The 22,761-nt window shown below is 37.4% G+C and overlaps 1 protein-coding gene across 50 annotated transcripts in view; it reads left to right on the forward strand.

Moving 5' to 3' along the window:
- Positions 1-22,761, forward strand: part of PCM1 (pericentriolar material 1) — a 38,187-nt gene continuing 15,426 nt past the window's right edge. For 8 of the 50 annotated variants that reach the window (XM_086888805.1, XM_086888818.1, XM_086888811.1 and 5 more), the window contains exons 1-21: positions 215-478; positions 3,978-4,109; positions 4,666-4,911; positions 6,032-6,301; positions 6,829-6,999; positions 7,175-7,291; positions 8,529-8,717; positions 10,698-10,875; positions 11,871-11,980; positions 12,411-12,627; positions 13,850-14,048; positions 14,349-14,525; positions 15,306-15,463; positions 15,669-15,883; positions 17,382-17,533; positions 17,611-17,740; positions 18,419-18,553; positions 19,004-19,197; positions 20,351-20,548; positions 21,450-21,672; positions 21,792-21,937. In XM_086888805.1, coding sequence (XP_086744931.1) covers positions 4,014-4,109; positions 4,666-4,911; positions 6,032-6,301; positions 6,829-6,999; positions 7,175-7,291; positions 8,529-8,717; positions 10,698-10,875; positions 11,871-11,980; positions 12,411-12,627; positions 13,850-14,048; positions 14,349-14,525; positions 15,306-15,463; positions 15,669-15,883; positions 17,382-17,533; positions 17,611-17,740; positions 18,419-18,553; positions 19,004-19,197; positions 20,351-20,548; positions 21,450-21,672; positions 21,792-21,937 — 3,521 coding nt within the window. In that variant the 5' untranslated portion in view covers positions 215-478; positions 3,978-4,013. Of the gene's footprint in view, positions 479-3,977; positions 4,110-4,665; positions 4,912-6,031; positions 6,302-6,828; positions 7,000-7,174; positions 7,292-8,528; positions 8,718-10,697; positions 10,876-11,870; positions 11,981-12,410; positions 12,628-13,849; positions 14,049-14,348; positions 14,526-15,305; positions 15,464-15,668; positions 15,884-17,381; positions 17,534-17,610; positions 17,741-18,418; positions 18,554-19,003; positions 19,198-20,350; positions 20,549-21,449; positions 21,673-21,791; positions 21,938-22,761 lie in introns of all 50 variants that reach the window. The other 42 variants (XM_086888826.1, XM_086888834.1, XM_086888838.1 and 39 more) reach the window with 15 other exon arrangements.

The raw sequence follows: 22,761 nt of genomic DNA on the forward strand, positions 1-22,761 counted from the left end.
GGGGGCATAGCCGCCGGCCCGGGGGTCGCCGCGCTTCCCGCACAATGCACGCTGGGAGTTGGAGTTTCTTCGCCCACCGCTCCTCTCCCGACCGCCCCGGCGGTTGCGCGGGGATCCTCGGGCGCCTCACTGTCTGGGTCAGGCGGGGCGCGCGCAGTGCGGAAGGGCCTGAGCGGACGGAGGTTACCAAGTAACGGTGAGTGTGTGTCTGTCTGTCTGTCTGTCTGTGTCTGTATCCCTCCGCCAGGGACCGCCCCCCGCGCCGCCGGCGGAGTGGCGGCCAAGATGGCGGCGGTGGCTGAGGCAGGAGCGCCGTGAGCACCTTGACCAGCCCTGTCCCGCCGCGTCGCGCGAAGCGAAGCCGCGCCGCTCCTCCACTGCCCGAAGGCGAAACGTTCGTCCGGGCAGCCCGGGTCCCGCGCGTGGCGGCCGACGGTGGAGGAGGAGCCAGAACGGGTGACCTCCCCTCCTGCGCGGGGTGAGCCGCCTTCTCCTGCCCCTCGCGCGGCGTGCTGCCCCTTCCCCATCCCTTTCCCCTGTTGGCGGCTGGGCCGCGCTGGTGCGGTGGGGCAGGACGGCGGCCCGCGAGGGTTGGGGCTCGGAGCAGGCAGCGGGCTCGGAGGCAGGTCCGGGACGGCGGGGAAACCGTGCGGTGGCAGCGGGCTGTGCGGGCCGCGCCCCTCACACAGGGCAGGGCGCGTTATCCGCTCTCCAAGGAGACGCCGCCGCGTTCGCGGCAGTGGAGGCGCCTTGAGCAGAGCCCGCCTACCCACGCACCCCGCGGCGCCCGGGGTTTGGCGCCGGGAGGGAGCGGGATCTGCGCCCGCCGCCCCCGGGCCGGGAGCGCCTCGCCCGCCTCAGGCAGCGAGCGGCGCGGCCGGCAGAGCCGCCGGGCCATCGCTCTCTCCTCCGGGCCATCGCTCTCTCCGCCGGCCCCGTTGGCGACGACGAGACCCGCTGGGCCTGGGCTTGGCGCCCGCTGTGGTATCGGAGTCGGTCGGGATCTGGGAAGGCCCCGGCTCTGGAAGCTGGAAGTGCCGGGCACACCGCCCCTAGCCAAGGTGTGTGAGTGTGCGGCTCGTGTGAGCGGTGTCCGGTGCGGCTGGAGAGAATTTGCTCTGTTGACTGCTCCTGTGTGCTGATGGTTTGCTTTTAAGGAGTTAATGCCCAGTGAGGGCATTATTAAACTTAAAAAGAAATGTTTGGCCTTATTTTAAGCATTTATGGTGTTGTGATGGCTTTTTGTGACTTTCTGTGTAACGTGTAGGGTTTTTTTTAATTGTCAAAAGTTTTCTCTTTGCAATATTAGGTGCTCTAGAGAGCTTTTGCATTCACATTAACACTATAGGAAAAAATCTCAAGAGCATCTTTACTGTAGAAAAAGAAGCCTTTTGAAGTACGTGGCTTTGTTTTGTTTGCATGTTAAATAGTGTTTCTTCTGTGCAATCTACATACTGCTATTACATGTGTAGGATGTTTTGACTCTAACATGTTTTGCCTGTAATCCCTACATGTTAGCTGAAGTTAGTATTTATGTAGAAGGTAGACTTGAAAGTCTTCTTTTTTTTTCTCAAATCCCTGATAAATGTTATGAGGCAGTAGGCACATGCTCAGAAGCTTTTATAACAGATCCTATGACTTGCAATAACCTGAAACTGGCAATGGGTTACTGTAGATAGACAGGTAGATAATGGGAAGATAGAAAAGCTTTTAGAATAGGATTTTTTATAGAAATAGCTGGTAAAATAAAATCAAAATAAAAATGCAAAATGTGAAAGGTGTATGTGGAGGTGGAAAGCACAGCTTCATGTGAAGGAAGAAAAAACGTAGCTGAACCTCTTTGTGTTTTTCAACTGAGTTAAAGAGGTAAAATACCATCAGAGCTATCTGATCTTAAACTTGATTATAGTTCATTTGGAGGTATCAAAGACTATAATAGGAATGTTTAGAAACTTTCTTTTTGGGAGGGGCACAGTTCTGTTAGAGCACTCTAAAGTCCACTTTGTGGAAATAATGAAGATACTGTTATTTTTTAGCCCCAAAATCATCAGGGCGTGTTGGTGTATGCCCAGTCTCCTTGTTTGAGAGTCCTGTTATTCAGAATATTCCATCTGGAGCAGTGAATTTACTTCAGAGGTAATGAGAGTCTCCTACAGCAAAGATAGTTGAGACAGGTTTTGTGAAAGTTTCAAAATAAATGAATGTGAGTATTGTAATACTTGTATTATATAAAGATGAATACCGCCACTTCTTTTTGCAGTGGAAGGTAGAGAAAAACTACTTTTGCTATGGTTTTGATAGAATTATATAACATGATGATGAGGAAAGGGCTTACAGAATTGGACTGTAAACCCAGATGGCCTCTAATCTTCCTCATTATGCTCAGTGACATAGGTCAGGATACAGTGTCTGTTTGGTCTTGCATCTACAAAGATGAACAGTTTATCTGTAACTGAAGAAAGTTGTTTAAAATAGTGACTATTTTTAAACTGATAATTGTGCATTTGTTTTGAACGCTTGTAAATTTTAGCATGAGGTTCCCTGTGAGCTTTTTATAGTATGCTTGTATTTATACATGAAAATAAAATGTGAAAGGGCATTGTGTTCTAATTTTCTAACTGAATTAGACAGATTACCTGAAAGTTGCACAGAAGAAACATACAGGTTTTGTATAGTCATAAAATTAGGCACATCAGGAAGTTTATCTTGTTCTTAATGTGTCTCTTTTTGTTTGTTTGTTTGTTTTTCTTTAATTCTGGTGTTATTTGTTGGCCATCTAGTTCATAGGTGGTAGCCTCTAGTTGCATGGCCTAATGGGCACTTCTTTTGGAATGAAGAAGGTAGTATGAGTTCTTGTGCAGGGACAGAAGGGGAAAGTTCCCAAAGTAGCAGACACTTACACCTGTTCTTCATATCTTATGATCGTGGTTGTGAGATGCAGAAGCAGAATGACTCCTAACGGCGTTATCGTGACCTGGGCTGCTGAGTGGAGATGTGGTTATGGTCTGAGGAGCGTGCCTCATAGATCCCATTTCCTTTATGATTTAGTGATAGGCTATGTTTGCATAGGAATACTGCTTTGTGCAGGTGTGCCTGCTGAGAGGGCTGTACTGTATGATTTCGATTGAATCCTATACCTAAGCAAGATAGGTATATTAGCTAATACAACAAGCTAATCTAATGTTACTCTCATAAAGGAATACTTTTTCTGGTCTTTCAACTTTTACAATTTTTTTTATTTCTAATGTCAAAACAAGAAGTGAAAATGAAAACTTTTAAACTTAAATGAAACATTTAAGTTTCTTTATATTGCACAGTGACATTGATGGAGAGCAGCAAAGCTCTATGAAACCCACATTATTTTGTTTGATTTTGGTAGAAAGTATAATGTAAGTGGCAAGTCATTCACTACTTAAATAGCGTAATGCTTGGTAATGAAAGTAAAAATCCTTTTACTGACGTCTGTTTTCCTTGTATTTTTTCAAGTATGCCATTCTGTTATCATCTCAGTATTAAAGTGAATAAGTTTTAAGAATTAAGTACTCTGTTATCATCTCAGTATTAAAATGAATGTGAAAGTTTGACATACTGGGTCTCCAAAGTCACTTATTGTATTGAACAGACGTCACCTTGGGCCTGCAAGTATAGGCTTTCTGAAATACAAAGCAGCCTTTCTGAGCACTGTATAGTTTGTTTTAAAGTGAGGAAAATTGAAAGTCTCAAAAAAAAGCACCCCAAACTTTCTTTCATAGATCAGGTTAAAAAACCTCAAAACCACAACTACTATTTCTTTATTTTTTCATCTGTGTTCTTCTCATTGATACATTTCTAGTCACACAGGGTAGGAAATGGGGAGTTTAGTTTCCTAAACAGCTTTGTGTTTGCATCTTATAATGAATATGTAGTTGTCTTTTCAGATCATGAATCTTTAAAATAGTCTATGTAGACTTGATTTTAATACAGCACATTTCTTTCAGCTCCTTCTCATAGATTGCTTTTATTGATCGCTTGTCATGGCAACAGGAGGTGGTCCCTTTGAAGAAGGCATGAATGATCAGGACTTGCCCAGCTGGAGCAATGAGAGCCTTGACGACCGGCTGAACAACACGGTAAAATTAGTCTTTTCTTTCTATTGCCATTAGGTGCTGTACATTAGCTAGAGTTCCCTCATCATGCAGGGCTTTGCATCCAGTACAGCTTTACCTGGAAAACTTGAGGTAGATGTAAGCAAGCAGTGGGTATAATTCAGAGATTGTGAGGTCTAGAGATATCTGTGGCAAGCATTTTGAGTAAATAAAGTAACTAGACACAAAAGCATTGTAGGTGACATGAAAGTGAAAGCTATAATTTTAAAAGTTCTGAACTCCTGAAAGTGAAAGAGCCCCCAGCAAAGAAGAAAAATACAACTTGACCTTCATTTGAAATGAATGGAATGCATTTATGATAAAATGGATTTAAAATTTCCTGACTAACTATTTTTAATTATGCAGTGGAGAAAATTTTATTTTGTTAAGTGAAGTTTGCTCTAGGAAACTTGGTGCATATTTCAATGTGGCTTGCCATTTTCACTTCTAAAATGGAGGTAAACTCTCTCACTGAATGCAAACATTTGCTTTTTGTCTGTGTGGATAACAAGTACGATTTTTTGTTCTCCTTCCCCTTAAGGACTGGGGAGGTCAACAGAAGAAAGCAAATAGATCTTCAGAAAAAAACAAGAAAAAGCTTAGTGGGGAAGGTGAAACAAGACTTACTAATGACATATCTCCAGAATCTTCACCTGGAATGGAACGACGGAAGACCAGAACTTCTCATAGCTTTCCTCATGCTCGATACATGACTCAGATGTCTGTTCCAGAGCAGGCTGAACTAGAAAGGCTTAAACAAAGAATAAACTTCAGTGATTTGGATCAGGTTTGTATGATTACTTGTTCCTACTAGAGATGTGACTCCAAAGTGTATTCGGTAAACTCCTTATAAAGTGACAGATGAGTAAAGAATCATAAGTGATCAAGGTGAAAAACCTTATAGGCATCATGACAAGCAAATCAAAATTCTGGTTTTGAACTTCAGAAAGCAAGGGAAAGTTCAGGACCACGGCTTTCCTCTGTTTGTGTGCCAGCTGTCTTCACTTTCTTGCTCTCAGCCATTAACAAATTACTGTGTCCTAGGAGCAGTGTTTCTTACTCATCGGACTTGTGTGCTACTTGAAAATAGCTGTTACCTTATTTTGAAAGTCTGTTCTTGAGCTGCCACTTTGTGGTTCTGAACATTGTTACCCTTGTGGATTAAGCCGAAGAGTATCATTAAAAACTGCTCCTCAGTAGAGTAGAGAATTTTATGGCACAAATTCATGTGCCATGACTACTTTTCAGGAAATACAGCGCATTCGTCCTTCCCTTGTCCAAAACAAAGGAAAAGTATGAGGGATTAATTATTGAACAAGGCATAAATTTGTGTTAACAATTTCAGAACAGAGGCTAGTTCATTTTTACCAAAGGTTGTTGCTAATTTCTCCGTTTGTGAAGATTCTTTCCAGTGTGATTCACTGTGTTGACTTACAGTTTAAAGGCTGGGCATAACTTCCTCCTCAAATGTATGTTAAGACAAACCATTGCTATTCACAGGGTTTTAAAGAAAAGCTGAATTTCTGAGGTACTATATTCTGCATAGGAATATGTTGCTCTTTTATTACTATTCTTTTCTCAAATGTACCTGGACATTTCACTACAGTAAAGGTTGAGGTCACAGCAAAAATGAGGAGCTAAATTCTGAGAAACTACGGAACATTTTTGCTTCTTGTTGTCCTGGGAGGATGGATTTGCTTTCTGAAAAGTTCATGGTAAAAAAATAATTTTTTTTACCACTGAAGGCACTGTCTTCAGCTTTTGGCCAATTGGTGACTGATTAGGTAACTTTAAAATCAGTCTCATAATACTGTAGAAATAGTAATACAAGGAGGGAAACAAAGCAGTGTTGAGAACATACTGGATGAAAAAATAAAGTAATTGTTCTTTGTTTTGTTTGTGTATAGAGAAGCATTGGAAGTGATTCTCAAGGCAGGGCAACGGCTGCTAATAACAAACGTCAACTTAATGAAAACAAAAAACCATTCAACTTCCTGTCACTGCAGATTAACACTAACAAAAGCAAAGATCCTGCCTCAGGTTCCCAAAAAAAGGAAGGTGGGGTATCAGCACAATGTAAAGACTTTGGAGCTGCTCTGAGCAAGGATTTCTTGCCAAATTGTCAAGTGTCTGCTCAAGAAGATGGAAGGCAAGAACAAGCGATGGATAGTAGCCAGGTATTTACACAGTCTATAAAGTCTACAAAATATTGTCTCTTAATCTTCAGGGCTGCTTTCTAAATTTCTTCAGAGTATAAATCTTTATTGGGAATATTTAACTTCCTACTCTTCTGAAATTTGGAGAAAATCTAAACCCAAAGTTAATTATCTACTGTTCTTTAGAAATCTGCTTGTTGATAACAGAAGTAATGATAATTTTCATTTTAGAGATTGGTTCTCTTTTACGTGGTTTCAGAAAGTGCTCTCACAGTTGATAATTTTCCTATGCTTGATGAGCTCAGTTGTGTTTTAGCATGTGTTTACCAGAAGCCCCGTGCTTCAGCCTTGCAACTTCCCGCATGCACAAATCTATCCTTACAAAGGCTGATTTTTAACCACTTGTGGGAGAATGAAGTCACTCATAGGAGTGAAAATACTAACATGTCCCCCTTTCATTACTCTTTTGCTGTTGCTATCACTGTCTTGTGCATTGAATACGTTGCAGTTGTAGCTGAATGCATTCAGTAACTTTAGTGTCTTTGCAGATTGTGAGCAGACTAGTTCAGATTCGCGACTATATTGCTAAGGCCAGCTCCATGCGGGATGATCTTGTAGAGAAAAATGAAAGATCGGCCAATGTTGAGCGTTTATCACACCTTATAGATGACCTTAAAGAGCAGGAGAAATCCTATCTGAAATTTTTGCAAAAGATGCTTGTAAGTTTGAGAACATAATATGTTTGTTTCTGCACTGTAAGCTTTTTTTAGGAGTTGACCATTTATGTTTTGATGGTGCTACTGAGGGTGTTGATTTTGGTATGTAGTACCTTCCATAATTTATTTTTACTGCCCCCTTATATAGCTTTTGATTTGTGCCAATGAAATATTTCAGGCTAGAGAAAATGAGGAGGATGATATTCGGACTATAGATTCAGCTGTGGGATCTGGTTCTGTAGGTGAGAGCACATCGCTAAACATTGATGTGCAGTCTGAGGCTTCAGATACCACGGTAAGCTGCCTTTTAGTAATTAAGGTAGAAATGAGGGCTTTATTTTGGGTTTTTTCATGGGTCTTATGATAGTGTCATGAACTGCAGTCAAATTAAAAAATAGTAAATCCCCAAGCACTCCATTCAGGACATGTCCATGCATGTGTGGATTGACTTTTTAATATGAAAAAAAAAAGTAATGATTCTGTCACAACAACAATGTAAAGAGTCTTTTAAGTCTTTATTCTTCTTCAAAGTACAATGAAGAATTAAATGTGAACTTTGGCAGAGAATTCACTGACTTGATATAGGAAGAAATACCTTTCTATACAATTTTTCATCTCTATGTTTGTTTCTGTTAGTGTGGAAAATTTTTGGATGTTGGGTGAGGGAAGGGTTAGAAATGTATAATTCGTGGGCCATTGTCCAAGCATCTTTCTAGTGATATGATAGAAGTATTGACCTAACCCAGAAGTTTCTCTCATTTCTTGGAAAGAAGGGCACTTCTTCAGAAAAAAGTGTTCTGAATTTAGTGCTGAGATAAGCAGTCTAATCTTCCTTTCTATTTGTAAAAGCTTTTTTTTTTTTTTTTACATGGTAAACATATCTTGTAGTAGATATAAAGGCATTTCAATAACATAAGTTTTGTGTCCTTGGTTCTATTACACTGAGGAAAGGTACCAGTGAGCAAGTACTCTTTCTGGCCAGTTAGCACATTGAATGTCCTATGGATAAGGAGAATTACCTGCTTGGAAATAACACAGTTAAAACATTAAGAGGCTTTTGTAATTATTTTTAGCTTTAAAAGAACTCTTTCTATCCCTGTAAAGAAATAAAATGATAGACATGGAAGATGCACTTTTAACTTAAAAAATTAAATTTGGAAAATGCAGAAAAAGACAGGTATGTTTTTTTAAGAAGTATCCATGTAAACTTGCACTTGTCTTAATATTTGCAAAATTTGCGCTTAAGTTTTTGATTTGGCTCTTAATTTTGCATCTAAGCTCTCTTTACATGCAGCTTGAATATTTTACATGCAGAGTGCATACTTCTGGTCGTATAATGTTAATTGCTATATGGAGCTTTATTGTTACGCAAATTCTAAGAATGACTAAAAATGTCTTCACTTTTTAGTAAATATTCTTAGATACTAGTTTTCATTATTTGACAAGATGAAGTAAGTAGGTTTGTAACTTAAAAATGCATGCTAAGTTGGAGCACATTTTCAAAATCTAACATACTAAACTATTCAATATAGGAGGTATCTTTTAGTTTGAGTTGTCGGCCCCGCATTGAGGACAAACTAGGGAATTCAGCTTCACAAGAACAGGTTACAGTCACTGATGTTACACCAAGCCCTAAAGGGAAAAGTGAGAGAGCTGCTCTGAATGACAGGGAAATCTGGCCTTGTGGGATTAATAGCCAGGATCATGGATTGCTTTCCAAGGTACACATCAAAATGTTACTTTAGCTTCAAATAGGGTTTATACAGGCTAGTCTTCCCCATCCCCCCATCTCCCTTATTAATTGCTTCAAATGTATTTGTTACTTACAGTGAATGTTCCCACTGAATTGCTTATCTGTATCCAGCTGTCTTTTCACTGAATTAATCTTCTTTGCCTAGAATATTTTTTCTCTGAATAGAAATGTTTCACAACTTTTTCTTCTGAATTGTTAGCATTGACAATTAGCATTGATGTAACTGTACAGCAGGTGTTGTGATTTTATGTAGATCATCCTTCTAAGTTTTGTTCCCTTCTAGGGAAAATATAGTGTAAATGTGACTTTCAGACGCTTGTCATGGTTACACTAATAGTCTACCAATGCACATTTAAACTAATTATCAATTTATTAATTAATTTAAACTAGTATCAAATATAGAAAACAAATTAGAAATTGGAAGCCTTAATTTGTTCCACAAATGTTTTTGTATAGCTCTTGATAGAAATATTTGGTTGGAAGGGGAAAGGATTTCAAGGGGTGCAGTGTCTAAAATGTCTTTTTTTACCCATTTTGAACTTTTCTATATCGTTGTCCTTCCTGTGATTAGATTTTCAAAAAGTCTTAAATTCAATAATTTTTTCCCATAAAATAAAAGATTTGTATGTTTTGTCAAGCTTACTAGTCTAAATGTAGAACTAAGTTTGAAAAAAATTGTTAACACAATTTTCATGAATTCAAGCAACTCTGGTACTTTAGATAAAGCCTGGATTATTTAACAGGTGAATGAGACTGAGGCACATACCCTTGTTCCCTTTCTTCCCCTTGTTCCTTCCTGTGCTGATTTCAGTGTGAAATCTATTTTGACTCTATTCTCCTGTTAATATGAAAGGTGGGGGTTCAACAACAACCATCAGTGTGAGCTGCAGCGCATCTTTTAGTGACACTTTGAGGAGTTTAGAATTCTGGATGTTTTCAGCTTCCTCTGCTGGAAAGTTGAGGATTCCTTAGTACCCAGAACTAGTTAATGAGATGCCTGCTTCTATTCTGACATTTGTTGCAGAGTACTTGGACTGAATTTTTTACTTTAGATACTTAATACTATGTGGATAGATTATGCTTTCAAGTTAGTAATGTTCTTTGTAAATGCTTGTTATTTTTCATGATTTTGTCTGAAAAGTGCAATAATGCAACTGCAAATAGGATCAGGATCTTAGCTGTGGATGTCTTATTAAAACACTTAATTTGAGTAAAAGTTTTGATGCAAATCTCAAGCTCCTAATTAGCATAGGATGAGGAAAGTAGCTGAGTTTTAATATGTTTTAACTGCTCAGCATGCTTTCAGTCTTTCAGAGCTGTTTCAGAATATTGTTTGAAAACAATGCAGAGAGGATTCTGTGCACATTTTTGTTATGGAATTCATTTCACCAAATCTGGCACATTCTAGTATCGATGCCATAAATACAGCACACAGAACTAAACACGTGATAGCTTAGAAAAGAGTTACTGCCTAAAACTGCCTACAACATTCTGCTGAAAATTTTAGAGATTTTAGCCCAGTAAATCAATTGAGATCTTGTTTTATATAGCCCTATGATACAATGCTTATCTTGCTTACCTTTGGCAGTCTTAAAGGTTAATACCCTCCATTATGATTTAAAAGACAGAGGGAGTTTTGGGTTAGTCTTTGGGTCACATTAGGGCAGCTGACTTGCTTTGTAAAGAAAACTTAAACCCTCAGGAGCTATAAGCACATCTTGGTGGTACAGGCTTCTTCCTATTGGGTGTCTGATTTTTTTTTCTTTTTTAAGATAAAGGACTATCAGAAAGGTGAAGCTGTTTAATTTTTTACTTTTTTTTCCATTAACCAGGCTGTTCATTTATATGCAAGTTGTGCTTGCTTTGTCACTTCTTTCACTAGTTCTCAAACAGATAAATAGTTGAAGTTGTGGTAATGTTGCAATTACTGTTGTAATATCTCTTGCAGGCCAGAGATCCTCAACAGGAAGCTAAAGAGGAGTTGGAGAATTTGAAGAAACAACATGATTTATTGAAAAGGATGCTACAACAGCAGGAGCAATTAAAGGCTCTTCAAGGAAGACAAGCAGCTCTTCTTGCTTTGCAGCATAAAGCAGAGCAAGCCATTGCTGTCCTGGATGATTCTGGTATGTGGAATGATGGTGTCTCTTGTATCATGTTAACGTGCTGACTGAATGATTAAAGCTGGAATTGTGAAATACACATTTAAAAGGCTTTTTTTTTACTGCAAGACCTCTGTTTTTGAAGAGTTGACAATATAATATTATAAGATGATGTGTCATTTAAAAACCCAGAGCTAATTAGTGTGGTTTACCTGTAAAATCCTAAAAGAGTGGGTTTTTCTCCTAAGAATCGGTCTACCCAATATTAAGATTCAAATTCAACTTGCGGCACAATAAATGTTCTCAACATTTGAAAACAGTGAAACTTCACTATGTGTGTAATGAAGTCATAATCTCTGGGGAAAATAAATAATAATTGTGCTTGATTTTTCTTATGAACTGTTGGTTTGTATTTGGGGGGAAATAAGAATTATTTAGGTCTTTCAACTGTCACTTGCATATTTAGTACTGTTTGAATATGAACTTTGAGGCAGGGGAAAAAAGCTTTCTTTCAAATTTGCTTCTCTCATAAAGCATTTAGACGAACGAATCTCCAAGACTCCATTTGCAGATGTAAATATTGCAACTTATACCAATATGAAAGCTTGGTGTCCTGTTAATTTATTATTTTGAGAAAGTCAAATTACCTGCACTATTGTTAGTTTAGTGATAGCAAATAATTGCAGTTTTATTTCTAATAAGTTCCTATCAGTGTTAGACAAATTAGTTGCTTTTGTTTTGCTCAGACCTTTTTTAGCAAAACACAGAACAAGCCTAAATTCCTTTTGTGTGGTCTTTTACAAAGCAGCTCTGAGTTGTCTTGTTAGTATTTTATATTAGCAGAAGTAATCTTTCAAAAGTAAAGCTGGTGGAAAGGACACAAAATTAAAAATATGTGCTGTAGTTTTAGATGGTCAGTATATTGATGTTGTTGTTAAACCACACATTTTTATTTAAATAGCCTTTATTTCATCACTGTGGAAAAATATTTATATTTTCCCCTTTTTCCATATGTCCAGTTGTAACAGAAACTACAGGTAGCGTTTCAGGAGTAAGTCTTACATCAGAACTGAATGAAGAATTGAATGACTTAATTCAACGCTTTCACAACCAACTTCATGATTCTCAGGTCAGTTTTGAGATTGTACTGTATAGATTTTGCCATTATCAGTTTTTATTCTATTTAACAATGCAGTTCAATGTTTGTCCTGCTCTGTGTGTATTTGCTAGTGATGTTATTACAGTTCCCCCCAAACTTGAAAACTCAGCAAACTTGAAAATTCTTGGAGGGTTATTGGCTGATTGATCTATGCTTTGTGTCTCATGGGTTTCCATGAAAGTCTAGAGAAGTATCTTCTTTATTGCAATTTAATTCTTAACTCAGTATTTAATTGGGATGTCATTAGAATGTTTTCAGTATATTTCTCTTTATAATGTTCTTTGTTTTGGTGTTGATTCTGGTGTTGTGTACAGAAGGCCCATAAGAAAGCTATTTGTTTCTTAAAATTTATTTACTTTTTTTGGTAGTGCTCTGAATAAAATAGAATTACTCTTTTTAGACACAGTCTGTGCCCGACAATAGAAGGCAAGCAGAAAGCCTTTCACTTACCAGAGAGATTTCACAAAGTAGAAATTCTTCAGTGTCTGAACACCAGTCAGATGAGAAGGCACATCTTTTTAACAAGATGCGAATGTTGCAGGGTAAAAAGCAAAAAATGGACAAACTATTAGGAGAACTTCATACACTTCGTGACCAGCATCTAAATAACTCTTCCTGTAAGTTTATATAGGCAGAATTATATTTTTTTTTTTCATGAATACAATGTTTTTAATGTGAATGTTTGTAACATTAACTTTCAGATTGCAATTGGTCAGTGAAATGTTGGTAATCAAAGCTGTGCTGGGGCAATGTTAATGTAAATGGTTTTTAATGCTGTATAAGTTTCTGCCGTAATGAAGAACTGTACAAGTGATGATGATGAGTGTCTATTAGCACTTTGGTTTACAACACTGAAGTTGACTAATGTGAGGATGTGATGGGTCTTTTTCTTCACGGCTTGTCTTTGACACATCTAGCTTGTGAAAAAAAGTGCCATATGAAGTTGAGCTTTGTGTGTTTTTATCATAGTACTTCTGCATTTGTGTACTTGGCGCTTGATGTGTTAGTGCTTTATGGCAGTATGGCTTTGCTCCTTCTCTGTCAAAAGTCCTTCAGGCTGGCAGGGATTTCAGTCACGGGCCATTCTAGAAGGCCTTACCTGTCTGACTGGATTAGAGCTTTGGCCTTTCCTCTTAATGGCTTTGTGCTCTGCTTATTGATGCAGACCTATCCACTTGCAGCTCTTTGTTGGTTCTGGCAATGCATTTGTACTGAAGTTTGTCCTGTAGCTGGAAACTTCTGAGGGGTGAACACAGCATATTCTGGTTAGCATTGAGAAATGAGGCCTTGAAGCATGCACTTGAAGGACATGCTGATTTAATAGTTACGTTACTATACCTCAATTTTTCCATATGTATTTAATGCACATAATATTAACATACTTAGATATGATTTCACATAGTTGGAAGAAGCAAACATCCAGATTTTTTTACAGCAAATGGACAGCAGAGTTTAGCAGAACTGAAAAATTTGCTAGGGTTTTTATTTTAAGCGAAATTATAAAATGGTAAGTTTTTAGAAAAAAGCAGTGCAGCCTTAAGTAAACCATAAAAAATCTCTATGGGCAGATTCACATCATGAAAACTTCTGCTTCTAACATTTGATAAAGCTAAAAGGGAATAACTGAAATCTTGTTTACAAAAGCTACCTTATTGCACACTGCCTATTGACATTGCATCCAATGAAACTTAAGAAAAAAGCTTTTGTTTCGCTAAGGGAAGAAGTTACTAACTGCTGTTTTGTCTATTGGTAATATTTTCTGTCATTATTTTAATAAAATTCAGTTAAGCAGATTCCTTATTACGAATTGTTCACATAAGCTGTATTTCTTTTCTGTAGTTTTTCCTGCTTCAGGTTCTCCTCAAAGGAGTGTTGATCAAAGAAGTACAACTTCAGCTGCTTCTGGTCCTGTAGGCATAGTAACTGTTGTCAACGGTGAATCAAATAGTCTGGCACCTGCTCCCTATCCTCCTGATTCCCTGGTTTCTCAAAATGAGAGTGAAGAGGATGAAAATCTAAATCCAACAGAAAAACTTCAGTAAACGTTCTTTAATTTTTTTTTTCACCATTTGCTTTAGTGATTTGGACCATTACTTTTTTAATAAGTTTTGTTTTAAGTAACTACTTCCATTTTTTGATCTACCTAATATAGTATTACAGACTACATAGTAAACAATCTAATACTGTTAACTGAATTCAGAGGTTGAAGTTGAAAGTTCTTATAGCTTGGAAACTGGCACTAAGCTCTTAAGAACTTCAAAGTATATATATTGTTTTTAACTACATAGATTGGCTTAATACAGCAAAACAGATGAAATACTCTTTTTTTCCTCCTCAGGAAGCTAAATGAGGTTCGTAAGAGGCTGAATGAGTTACGTGAGTTAGTTCACTACTATGAGCAGACATCTGATATGATGACAGATGCTGTGAATGAAAACACTAAGGAGGAGGAAGAAACAGAAGAATCAGAAAGTGATTCTGAACATGAGGATCCACAGCCTGTTACAAATATTAGGTTATTGTATTTTTTGTTATCCAAAATCTTTGTAGCTGAGTTGTTGTTTCAAGAAATCTGCAATACATTATTTGAGTCAACCAGAAGTAACTTAGTTCTTATTACACTTACTACTCAAGTGCTTATTACACTAACAAAATGACAAATTTTTTAATTTGAGGTAACTGTTACATGGATGTTTAATAATTGTCTAATCCTTGGTGTGTTATTTATTTAGATTAGCATGAACATTTACAGAATCACTATGAGACTTCAAAAACCCGTGATTGCTTTGGGTTTAAGTAGTGAATTACATGTATGGAATTTCACTAGAAGATTACAGTCTCATACTAGAGAATTGGAGTAAAAATCCCTTCAGTTTACAGAGGCATTTACAGCTATAGTCTGGCACCTGTGTGCATTAAAAATCTTCACTCCGTAGAAACTCGATAGAACAGTCACTTAGCTATGCAACGTATAAAGCTTTTATAACAGACATATGCCTGTAAGGCCTAATGTATTGTTGCAGAGGATAATTTAAAGCTGCTTTGATTTTATTTTTTTTGATTTTTTTTTGATTTTAAAAAAGGTAATCTGTTGGAAAGATGGATATGGAAAAACTCCCAATGTCTGGACTGATTTTATATGGGGTGGAGTTGGTTTGGGGGTTTTGTTGAGATTTTTTTTAGGTGGAGGGGTAACAACATCCATTCCTAAAAACGCTAGGTAGAAAAAGGCTGAAGTAAAATTGTATGCATACCAGTTTTTAAAAAGTTAACATGAGTAAATTATTTTACCTAGAAACCCTCAAGGAATCAGTAGTTGGAGTGAAATAAATAGCAACTCAAATGTACAGTGTGGAGCTAATAACAGAGATGGAAGACATCTTAATACAGACTGTGAAATAAACAACCGATCTGCTGCTAATATAAGGACTCTAAAAATGTCTTCTGCCTTAGGTATGTTCTAAAATCTTCCAATAATTTTACGTCTTAGTTCAAATAAGCTACATGGAGTTTGAGAGATCTTTGTATGATGAGCAGAATATTTGAGAGTCTGATCATCAAGCTTATATTTTTCAAATGTCCATTAATTACAGTGGACTTCAGAAGTTCAATAATGTGTCTTTGGTATTGTTTTGTTTCCTCCTCTCCCTGTTTCCAGACTGTCATAATAGGGAGAAAGACAAACACCTCGACCTACCCCAAGGTGAAGATGATGAAGTGGAAGAAAATCGAGTTAGTGAAGATTCCATTTCTAGTCACAGAAGCAGCCTGGGTGATGTTGCTGGAGATGCTGAGTTTGAGCAGAAGATCAATAGGCTTATAGCTGCAAAACAGAAACTTAGACAGTTACAAAACCTTGCTGCTATGGTGCAGGTATGCTGTAAATATCAATCTAGTGTTCATTATTTCATGTAAAGTGTAACTTCTGATAGTGGAAAAGCTGCTTAATGCAACATTTAAAATGCTTATTTTTAGGCTAGGGAAGAAGAGATATTGTTTGATTTTTCTGAATTCAAGGGTGCTACTTCGGAAGTTCAATTCAGGGATTTTCTTGGAGGATGCTAGCCTAAGAGAATGGTGGTCTTAATATTTTACCTTAGCACTGGATTAAAAAATGCAAATCAAGAAGTTGATCAGTATTAATTTTTAAAATACGAGATATTTTTTAAATTTAGATGTTTTTAAGATTATACTGAACATTCAACATGTTTATGTTTTTTGAACCCTAGGCTTTACGATGTTCAATCAATTTCAAACTTTTCATTAAAATCTTTGAGGGTCAGCTATAAGTTGGAAGTGTTTTTATTTGCAATATCTCACGTTAATTTAGTGATGTTAGCAGTACAACTTCATGGATCTAATGTCCCTTCAAAAGCTCACATTTGAGCACCATGTACTGTAATGTCTGCATACTGAACACACATAGGTGTACCAGAAATGAAAAGGCTTTATGTGAGAACTTAAAAATCAAGCTCAGTTGGAAACTGTGTTTGAAAATAGCAACAGTACAAACACAATATTGTTATTTCAAGATAATACTCCTATCAGGAACTTCTCAGCATTTTAATCAGTGTTGTTTTTTATCATCACTATAGAGATGCTAATTGTGCAGTGCTTTAAATCGGAATTAGAGATGATTCAGCAGCTTCCTTAATAAATAACATAACTAATGGCATGTCTTTAATCATCATATTTCCAAGGCTTGTTATGTGTATGTACTCAGCAAAGATACAGTAGGTCTGTGAGGTGTGTCATTCTTGGTCACCAGTGATCTCTCCTGTTCAGCAGAGTCTTTATTAAGACACATTGGAAAATAAAAGCAGCAGTGGCTATAGCTTTCATATTTTCAATTTGAGAACTGAAAATACAGAAATGATGTAAAAAAAAAAGAAAAACTAAATAGAAAACCAGGAGGACTTCCTCCAAAATATTTTAGATTTAGTTTTCAAGAGTAGTTTTGTTACTAAGTTCTTAATACTTATCTTCACTGACTGCAGTAAATAAGCAGTCTTGTTCACCTCAGTCTTCTTCTGTTCCTCCTTGCACCTCCACTTCCTTCATATGCTTGTATGTTTCTGTCCACTGAGTTACAGGCAAGTAGTTTATGCTTCCACAATGAGACACGTTATTTACATTTATAGTGGAAGTTTCAGTAGTTGAGGTTGAGCTAAATAACTTCAAATTCTCTTACTAACTCAATTTATTTTAAAGTCATGATGCCATCTTGATTTGGACTAAAGGTAAAGCTATTCAGAGTGATTAGTTTTGAAAAAAATCAAACTAGACAACCTTAACAAACTAGATTTGTTACTTTTTTTTTTTTTTGTATCAACTTGATACAAATCTAATGGCCTTTCTGACATCCTTTTAGGATGATGATCCAGAACCTCAAGGAACAATTGCGAATGCGTCTAATATTGGTGACTTATTGTGTGAGATGGAAGAGACAAAACAACAACCAAACAATGTCCGAGCAAGTTCCAACAAGTTAAAGAAAGATGTACGACTAAATGAAAAAGCAAGGTAAGCTTTTGTCAGAGGATGGTAGAGCTGTGCTTCAGGCAACTTCTTGCCAAGTAACATGTGGATAACTCACACAGGGAGAAGTTCTATGAAGCTAAACTTCAGCAGCAGCAACGGGAGCTTAAGCAGTTACAAGAAGAAAGAAGAAAACTGATTGAAATTCAGGAAAAAATTCAAGTGTTACAGAAAGCTTGTCCTGACCTTCAAGTAGGTAGAAAGTATTTCTTTGCTGTCTTAAGGTGTTGAGCAAAAAACCATAAAGTATCCTGCTCACCATTTTTTCCTTATGAAAAGTGGATAAAACTTAAAATTGGTAGTACTTGTATAGTGTAAGCAGGTGGACTTTTAAACTTAGAGTCTGCTTTAAACATAGTCTGCTTATGTTATTTACTTTTCAGTGGTTCTTGTTCAGTGGTTAGTGTATCTTAATTTCACTGCAGTTTGTCTAAAAAAGACTTGATAGAGTCTTCAAAGATACAGAACCTTCTGTCTTATTTTTAGCCAGAAATTTGTCAGTCACGGTTTGTTTACTTCTCTTTGTAGTCATTAATTGGTATTTTGGAACAATGCTGTGTCTTGTAAGCATGATCAACACTTCATTACATTTTAACTCTCTAAGAACCTTACTGTTTTGCATGCTCTTTCTATGAAGTGAGCAGTAAATTATCAATAGTGTGTATCTAGAACATTAACTAATAATACATAAATTAAGTTTTGTTGATTTCTAGGTAAGTTTTGAAGTAAATATTTAGTCTTGATTCAAGAGTCCTGTTCCCAAGATACTGAATTTCTTGGCTCACAAAGCCTTAACGGTGTTGGGATTTAACTGCTGGTAAGTTTTAGAAAGGTATTATACTCTGTTTTGCCATTTTGCTTCTCTTTCAGTTGTCAGCTGGTCTGGGTAACTGCCCAACAAATAGACAGACTTCTCAAGCAACATCAGCTCCATCCATGAATGAGTGTAACACAGCTGGCAAGCCTTTATTTGAGTGTGATGAATCTGTGCCAGTAGGCAATGAGGTATTTCATACTTGATATACAGTGGCTTAAAAAGGGTTTAGAAAGAAGTTTCAAGTGGCTTGAACACATTTTAAGTAGCTGGCCTGGATTGGAGTAGTAGGTATTTTAACAAAGCATGTTATATTTGGAAAAAATGAAATACTGACTTGAACTGACTAGAAATTTTCTCACAAATAAATCATATTTTATATATATATATATCACTTGTTACCAAATATTAATATGAAAGTTGAATTAATTTTCAACTTTTACTGTGAACATTTGATGATGTATACTGTAGTCAGGTCATCTCTGGAGAAAATGATGAAAATATGTGTTGAAGCCTGGCTTATCTTTGTGTTTTCCTTCACCTTTTCCCCTGAAATTGTCTTTAATAATGATCTGGATATTACTTACTCTTTCTGGAAATTATGCTGGTATTATATTCTAATTCTTCCATTTTACTGCAAGCAGTTATGGTCTGAGATGAGAAGACATGAGATTTTAAGAGAAGAATTGCGGCAGAGAAGAAAGCAACTAGAAGCTTTAATGGCTGAAGATCAGAGAAGGAGAGAGCTTGCAGAAACAATATCTACTGTTGCTGCATCTGTTAAAAGTGAAGGGTCAGAAGCCCACTGTACTCCACAGCAGAGCAGGACTGAAAAGTAAGAGCACAAGTTGTTCTATATTAATCAATGGGTGCTTCTGTTGTTCAGTGGGATGTCAGTGTTGGGGGCAGTTTCCTGACTTCATCTGAACACTGAATGTGATGATTTAACAGAGCAGGAAATTAATTTCTTGACTTGAAAAGTGACTGTTATTTAGCAGCCTGCCAGTTTTATGGATTTTCCCAGCATATTTAGTCTCTCCTGTTCTACCAGTGGGGAAAAGAATCATCTAAAGAGAAGAAAATGTATGGAAAATGCCAAGTGATCAGAGTAATTTTTTTTTCATCGATACCCATTTTATAGCGTAGTAAAGTAATACATTTCCAAAACAGACAGTAATTTCATTTATCTGTCCCTATATAGAAGCAGAATGCAAGTTTGCATTGGTGAGAATCACATAATCAACTGGGTTGGAAAAGACCTTGAAGATTGAGTCTAACTTATGATCTGACACCACTTTGCCAATGAGACCATGGCACTGGGTGCCCCATCCAGTCTTTTCTTAAATGCCTCCAGGGATGGTGACTCCACCTGTCTCCCTGGACAGCCCATTCCAATGCTCAGTCACTCTGTGAAGAACTTCTTCCTAATGCCCAGCCTAAACCTTCCCTGACGCAGCTTAAGATTGTCCTCATGTCTTGTCACTGGTTGCCTGGGAGATGAGGCTGACTTCCACCTCCACCTGGCTACACCCAGGCAGCTGTAGGGAGTAATTCAGTTTACCCTAAAACCCCTCCAGGCTAAACAACCCCAGCTCCCTCAGCCACTCCTCATAGGACTTGTGTTCTAGACCCTTCACCAGCCTTGTTGCCCTCTTTTGGGCATGCTCCAGCATCTCAATGTCCTTCCTAATTTGAGGGGCCCAGCACTGGACCCAGCACTCAAGGTGCGGCCTACCATGTGCCAAGTACAGGGGAAGAATCACTTCCCTGGTCTTTCTGGCCACACTGTTCCTGATTGCCCTTCTTGGCCATGTGGACACACTGCTGGCTCATGTTTAGAACGGTTTAATTCTTTTTAGTGCAGCTTGATTCATTGCAGATAGACTTGTAATTGTCAACAGATTGTTTAAATAATTCATCATAAATTTGAAAAAAAATACTCTTTTTCCAAACACCCTTTTTCTCCCTAACCCTGCAATGTTCACTAGGACAATGGCTACCTGGGGAGGTTCTACCCAGTGTGCCCTAGAGGAAGACAATGGAGATGAAGACGGTTATCTCTCTGATGGAGTTGGTCAGGCAGAAGAAGAGGAAGAAGATGCATCCAGTTTGAATGACAGTTTCTCTGTTTATCCCAATAACAACATACCAGAAAATGCCTATTTTGTTAAAGGAAACAAAGATAGGTTAGTAGCGTTATTTGTTGATCTAATGCTTGTCTGAGTGTATTTGGAAGATGGTGGAAGAAGCATTGCATTAGCTACAAGGCATTCTCACAGCAAATGAAGATTTCTTTCTGCTTGTTAGGGAGCTGTGTGTAGTGGCAGTTTCTTATCTGAGTCTTTGTAGCTGCAATGCATATAACTGATTTGGTGTTTTCTTTTGTTTTCATTCTTACTAAAAGTCTGCCATTGAGCTCTCCAGTTATGTGGCAGTGGCTCCTGATGTTCCCATTTATTTTTAATCATCTTGAAAGATAACCAATCTGTGTGAAATTTTTGCTGTGATAGAGATCAGTCTCTTAAAAAACAGTAGTTCAGAGAATTAAACTAACTCTGAAATTTTTCCTTCTAAATTTCTGGCTTCTGTAGCTGAGAAAACTATTTCTTAATTATTGTGAATAATTTTAACTTTGGTTTACCTGATTGACTTATTTCATAACCTTTGTGTGATTAAATGAAAATGCCATGTTAAAAATAATGTATATCTCTGCAGTTATTTCTTCTGGTTTGGATACCAAAATGATTTTAGTAGACAGTGGGTTAATCAGGGGCTGGACTTGTCAATGTATTACGCTGGTGGCTTCTATTTTCATCGAGTACATGTTATCTAGTAATGGAAAATACTAAAATCAAGACCCAGACACAGCCTTAACCCTTCTTTTTTGACAGTCATAGTCAGGTGAGGGACTCCTATTTTCCATTTGTTTAGGATCGTGTTGGATTCACAAAATGGCATGTATGATTAACTGGCCTTTGCCGTGTGAGTTTTTGATGTACAACTTAAATATAATTTGAATAATGGAAGTATCATTACTTGTTTGAGTTGTCTGATTTTATCCTCATTTTTCAAATTTTCCTAACCCAGGTGGAAAAATTGCCATCCACTTTCAGCAGATGGAAATTTTCGTCAAGCATCTAAGGCTAGGCAACAGCAAAACATAAGTATGCGGCGTCAGGAAAATTTTCGGTGGATGTCTGAGCTTTCCTATGTGGAAGAAAAGGAACAGTGGCAAGAGCAGATCAATCAGCTGAAGAAACAGCATGAATTTAGTGTCAGCATTTGTCAAACTTTGATGCAGGATCAGCAGGTAGATATGAAGAACAGTTATTTTGCTGTTCTTATTTGCCTTTTATTCTCTTTCTAACTTTTTCTAGCAATTGCTTCTGGTTTTTGTAATTTGTCACTGTTCATATTTTCTTTCCACAGACACTCTCTTGCCTTCTGCAGACTTTGCTTACAGGCCCCTACAGTATGATGCCCAATAATGTTGCATCTTCACAGATACATCTTATTATGCATCAATTAAATCAGTGTTACACTCAACTGACTTGGCAGCAGAATAATGTCCAAAGGTTTGTTGACGCTATTAGTGTTTAACTATGGAATTTGAAATGCTTCAGTAACAGGAATATGGTTATGTTAATAAAATATTACAGATAATGGTTATACATGTGACTCTTGAACTTCTGAGATGATGATGAGCTTTTGAAATTGTATGCAGCATTTCTGGTTGTCTTTTCTTTTTCCCCACTGCCTCTTTAACATGTTTAAGAGTACTTTCTCAGTAATATTTACTAGCAAAAATCAGTTGCAATAGTTATTTTTTAATATGCTTGTGTCTGTAGTCTTCACTAGACTACCTGGCAAGATTCTGAATTTTAATGGTAATATACAGCAAAAAAGCTTTTTGTCCTTTCTTAGTGTTTTCAGTTAGAATTTATGCTTCTTGCCTTCTATTTGGATGTACTACATTTGCCTGAACAATGATCTTTTTTCAAAAAAGATGTAATAGTCATTTTAATTCATTGCATGAAAGTTGAAGCTCTTCATCTCTGTTTTGTTTTTGGTAAGTGGTGTATAGGTGCTGTCCTCTTACACAATTTTTTGAATTAATTTTAACCTCAGTTCTGTAAATCGTATATTTGATTGTTTCTATTGAAGTTTTCAGCTTGCTTATTTCTTTAGTAACTAGTCAATTTTTTTTTGTTCTTGCAAGGATGTTTAATCTGTGTACATATGACCACTAGTACAGAGCAGTTAATTTTAAACCAACTCATGATTAAATACAAGTAATTTTTGTCTTGAGGGTTTTTTTTATTAGCTAAATAGAGCTCTTCTTTATATATGTTACATGGTGTAGGTAAAATAATATGAAGCTCAAATTAATTGACGGTTT

Source organism: Cyanistes caeruleus, chromosome 5 (genome assembly GCF_971803275.1).
Source record: "Cyanistes caeruleus chromosome 5, bCyaCae1.hap1.1, whole genome shotgun sequence".
NCBI classification, from domain to species: domain Eukaryota; kingdom Metazoa; phylum Chordata; class Aves; order Passeriformes; family Paridae; genus Cyanistes; species Cyanistes caeruleus.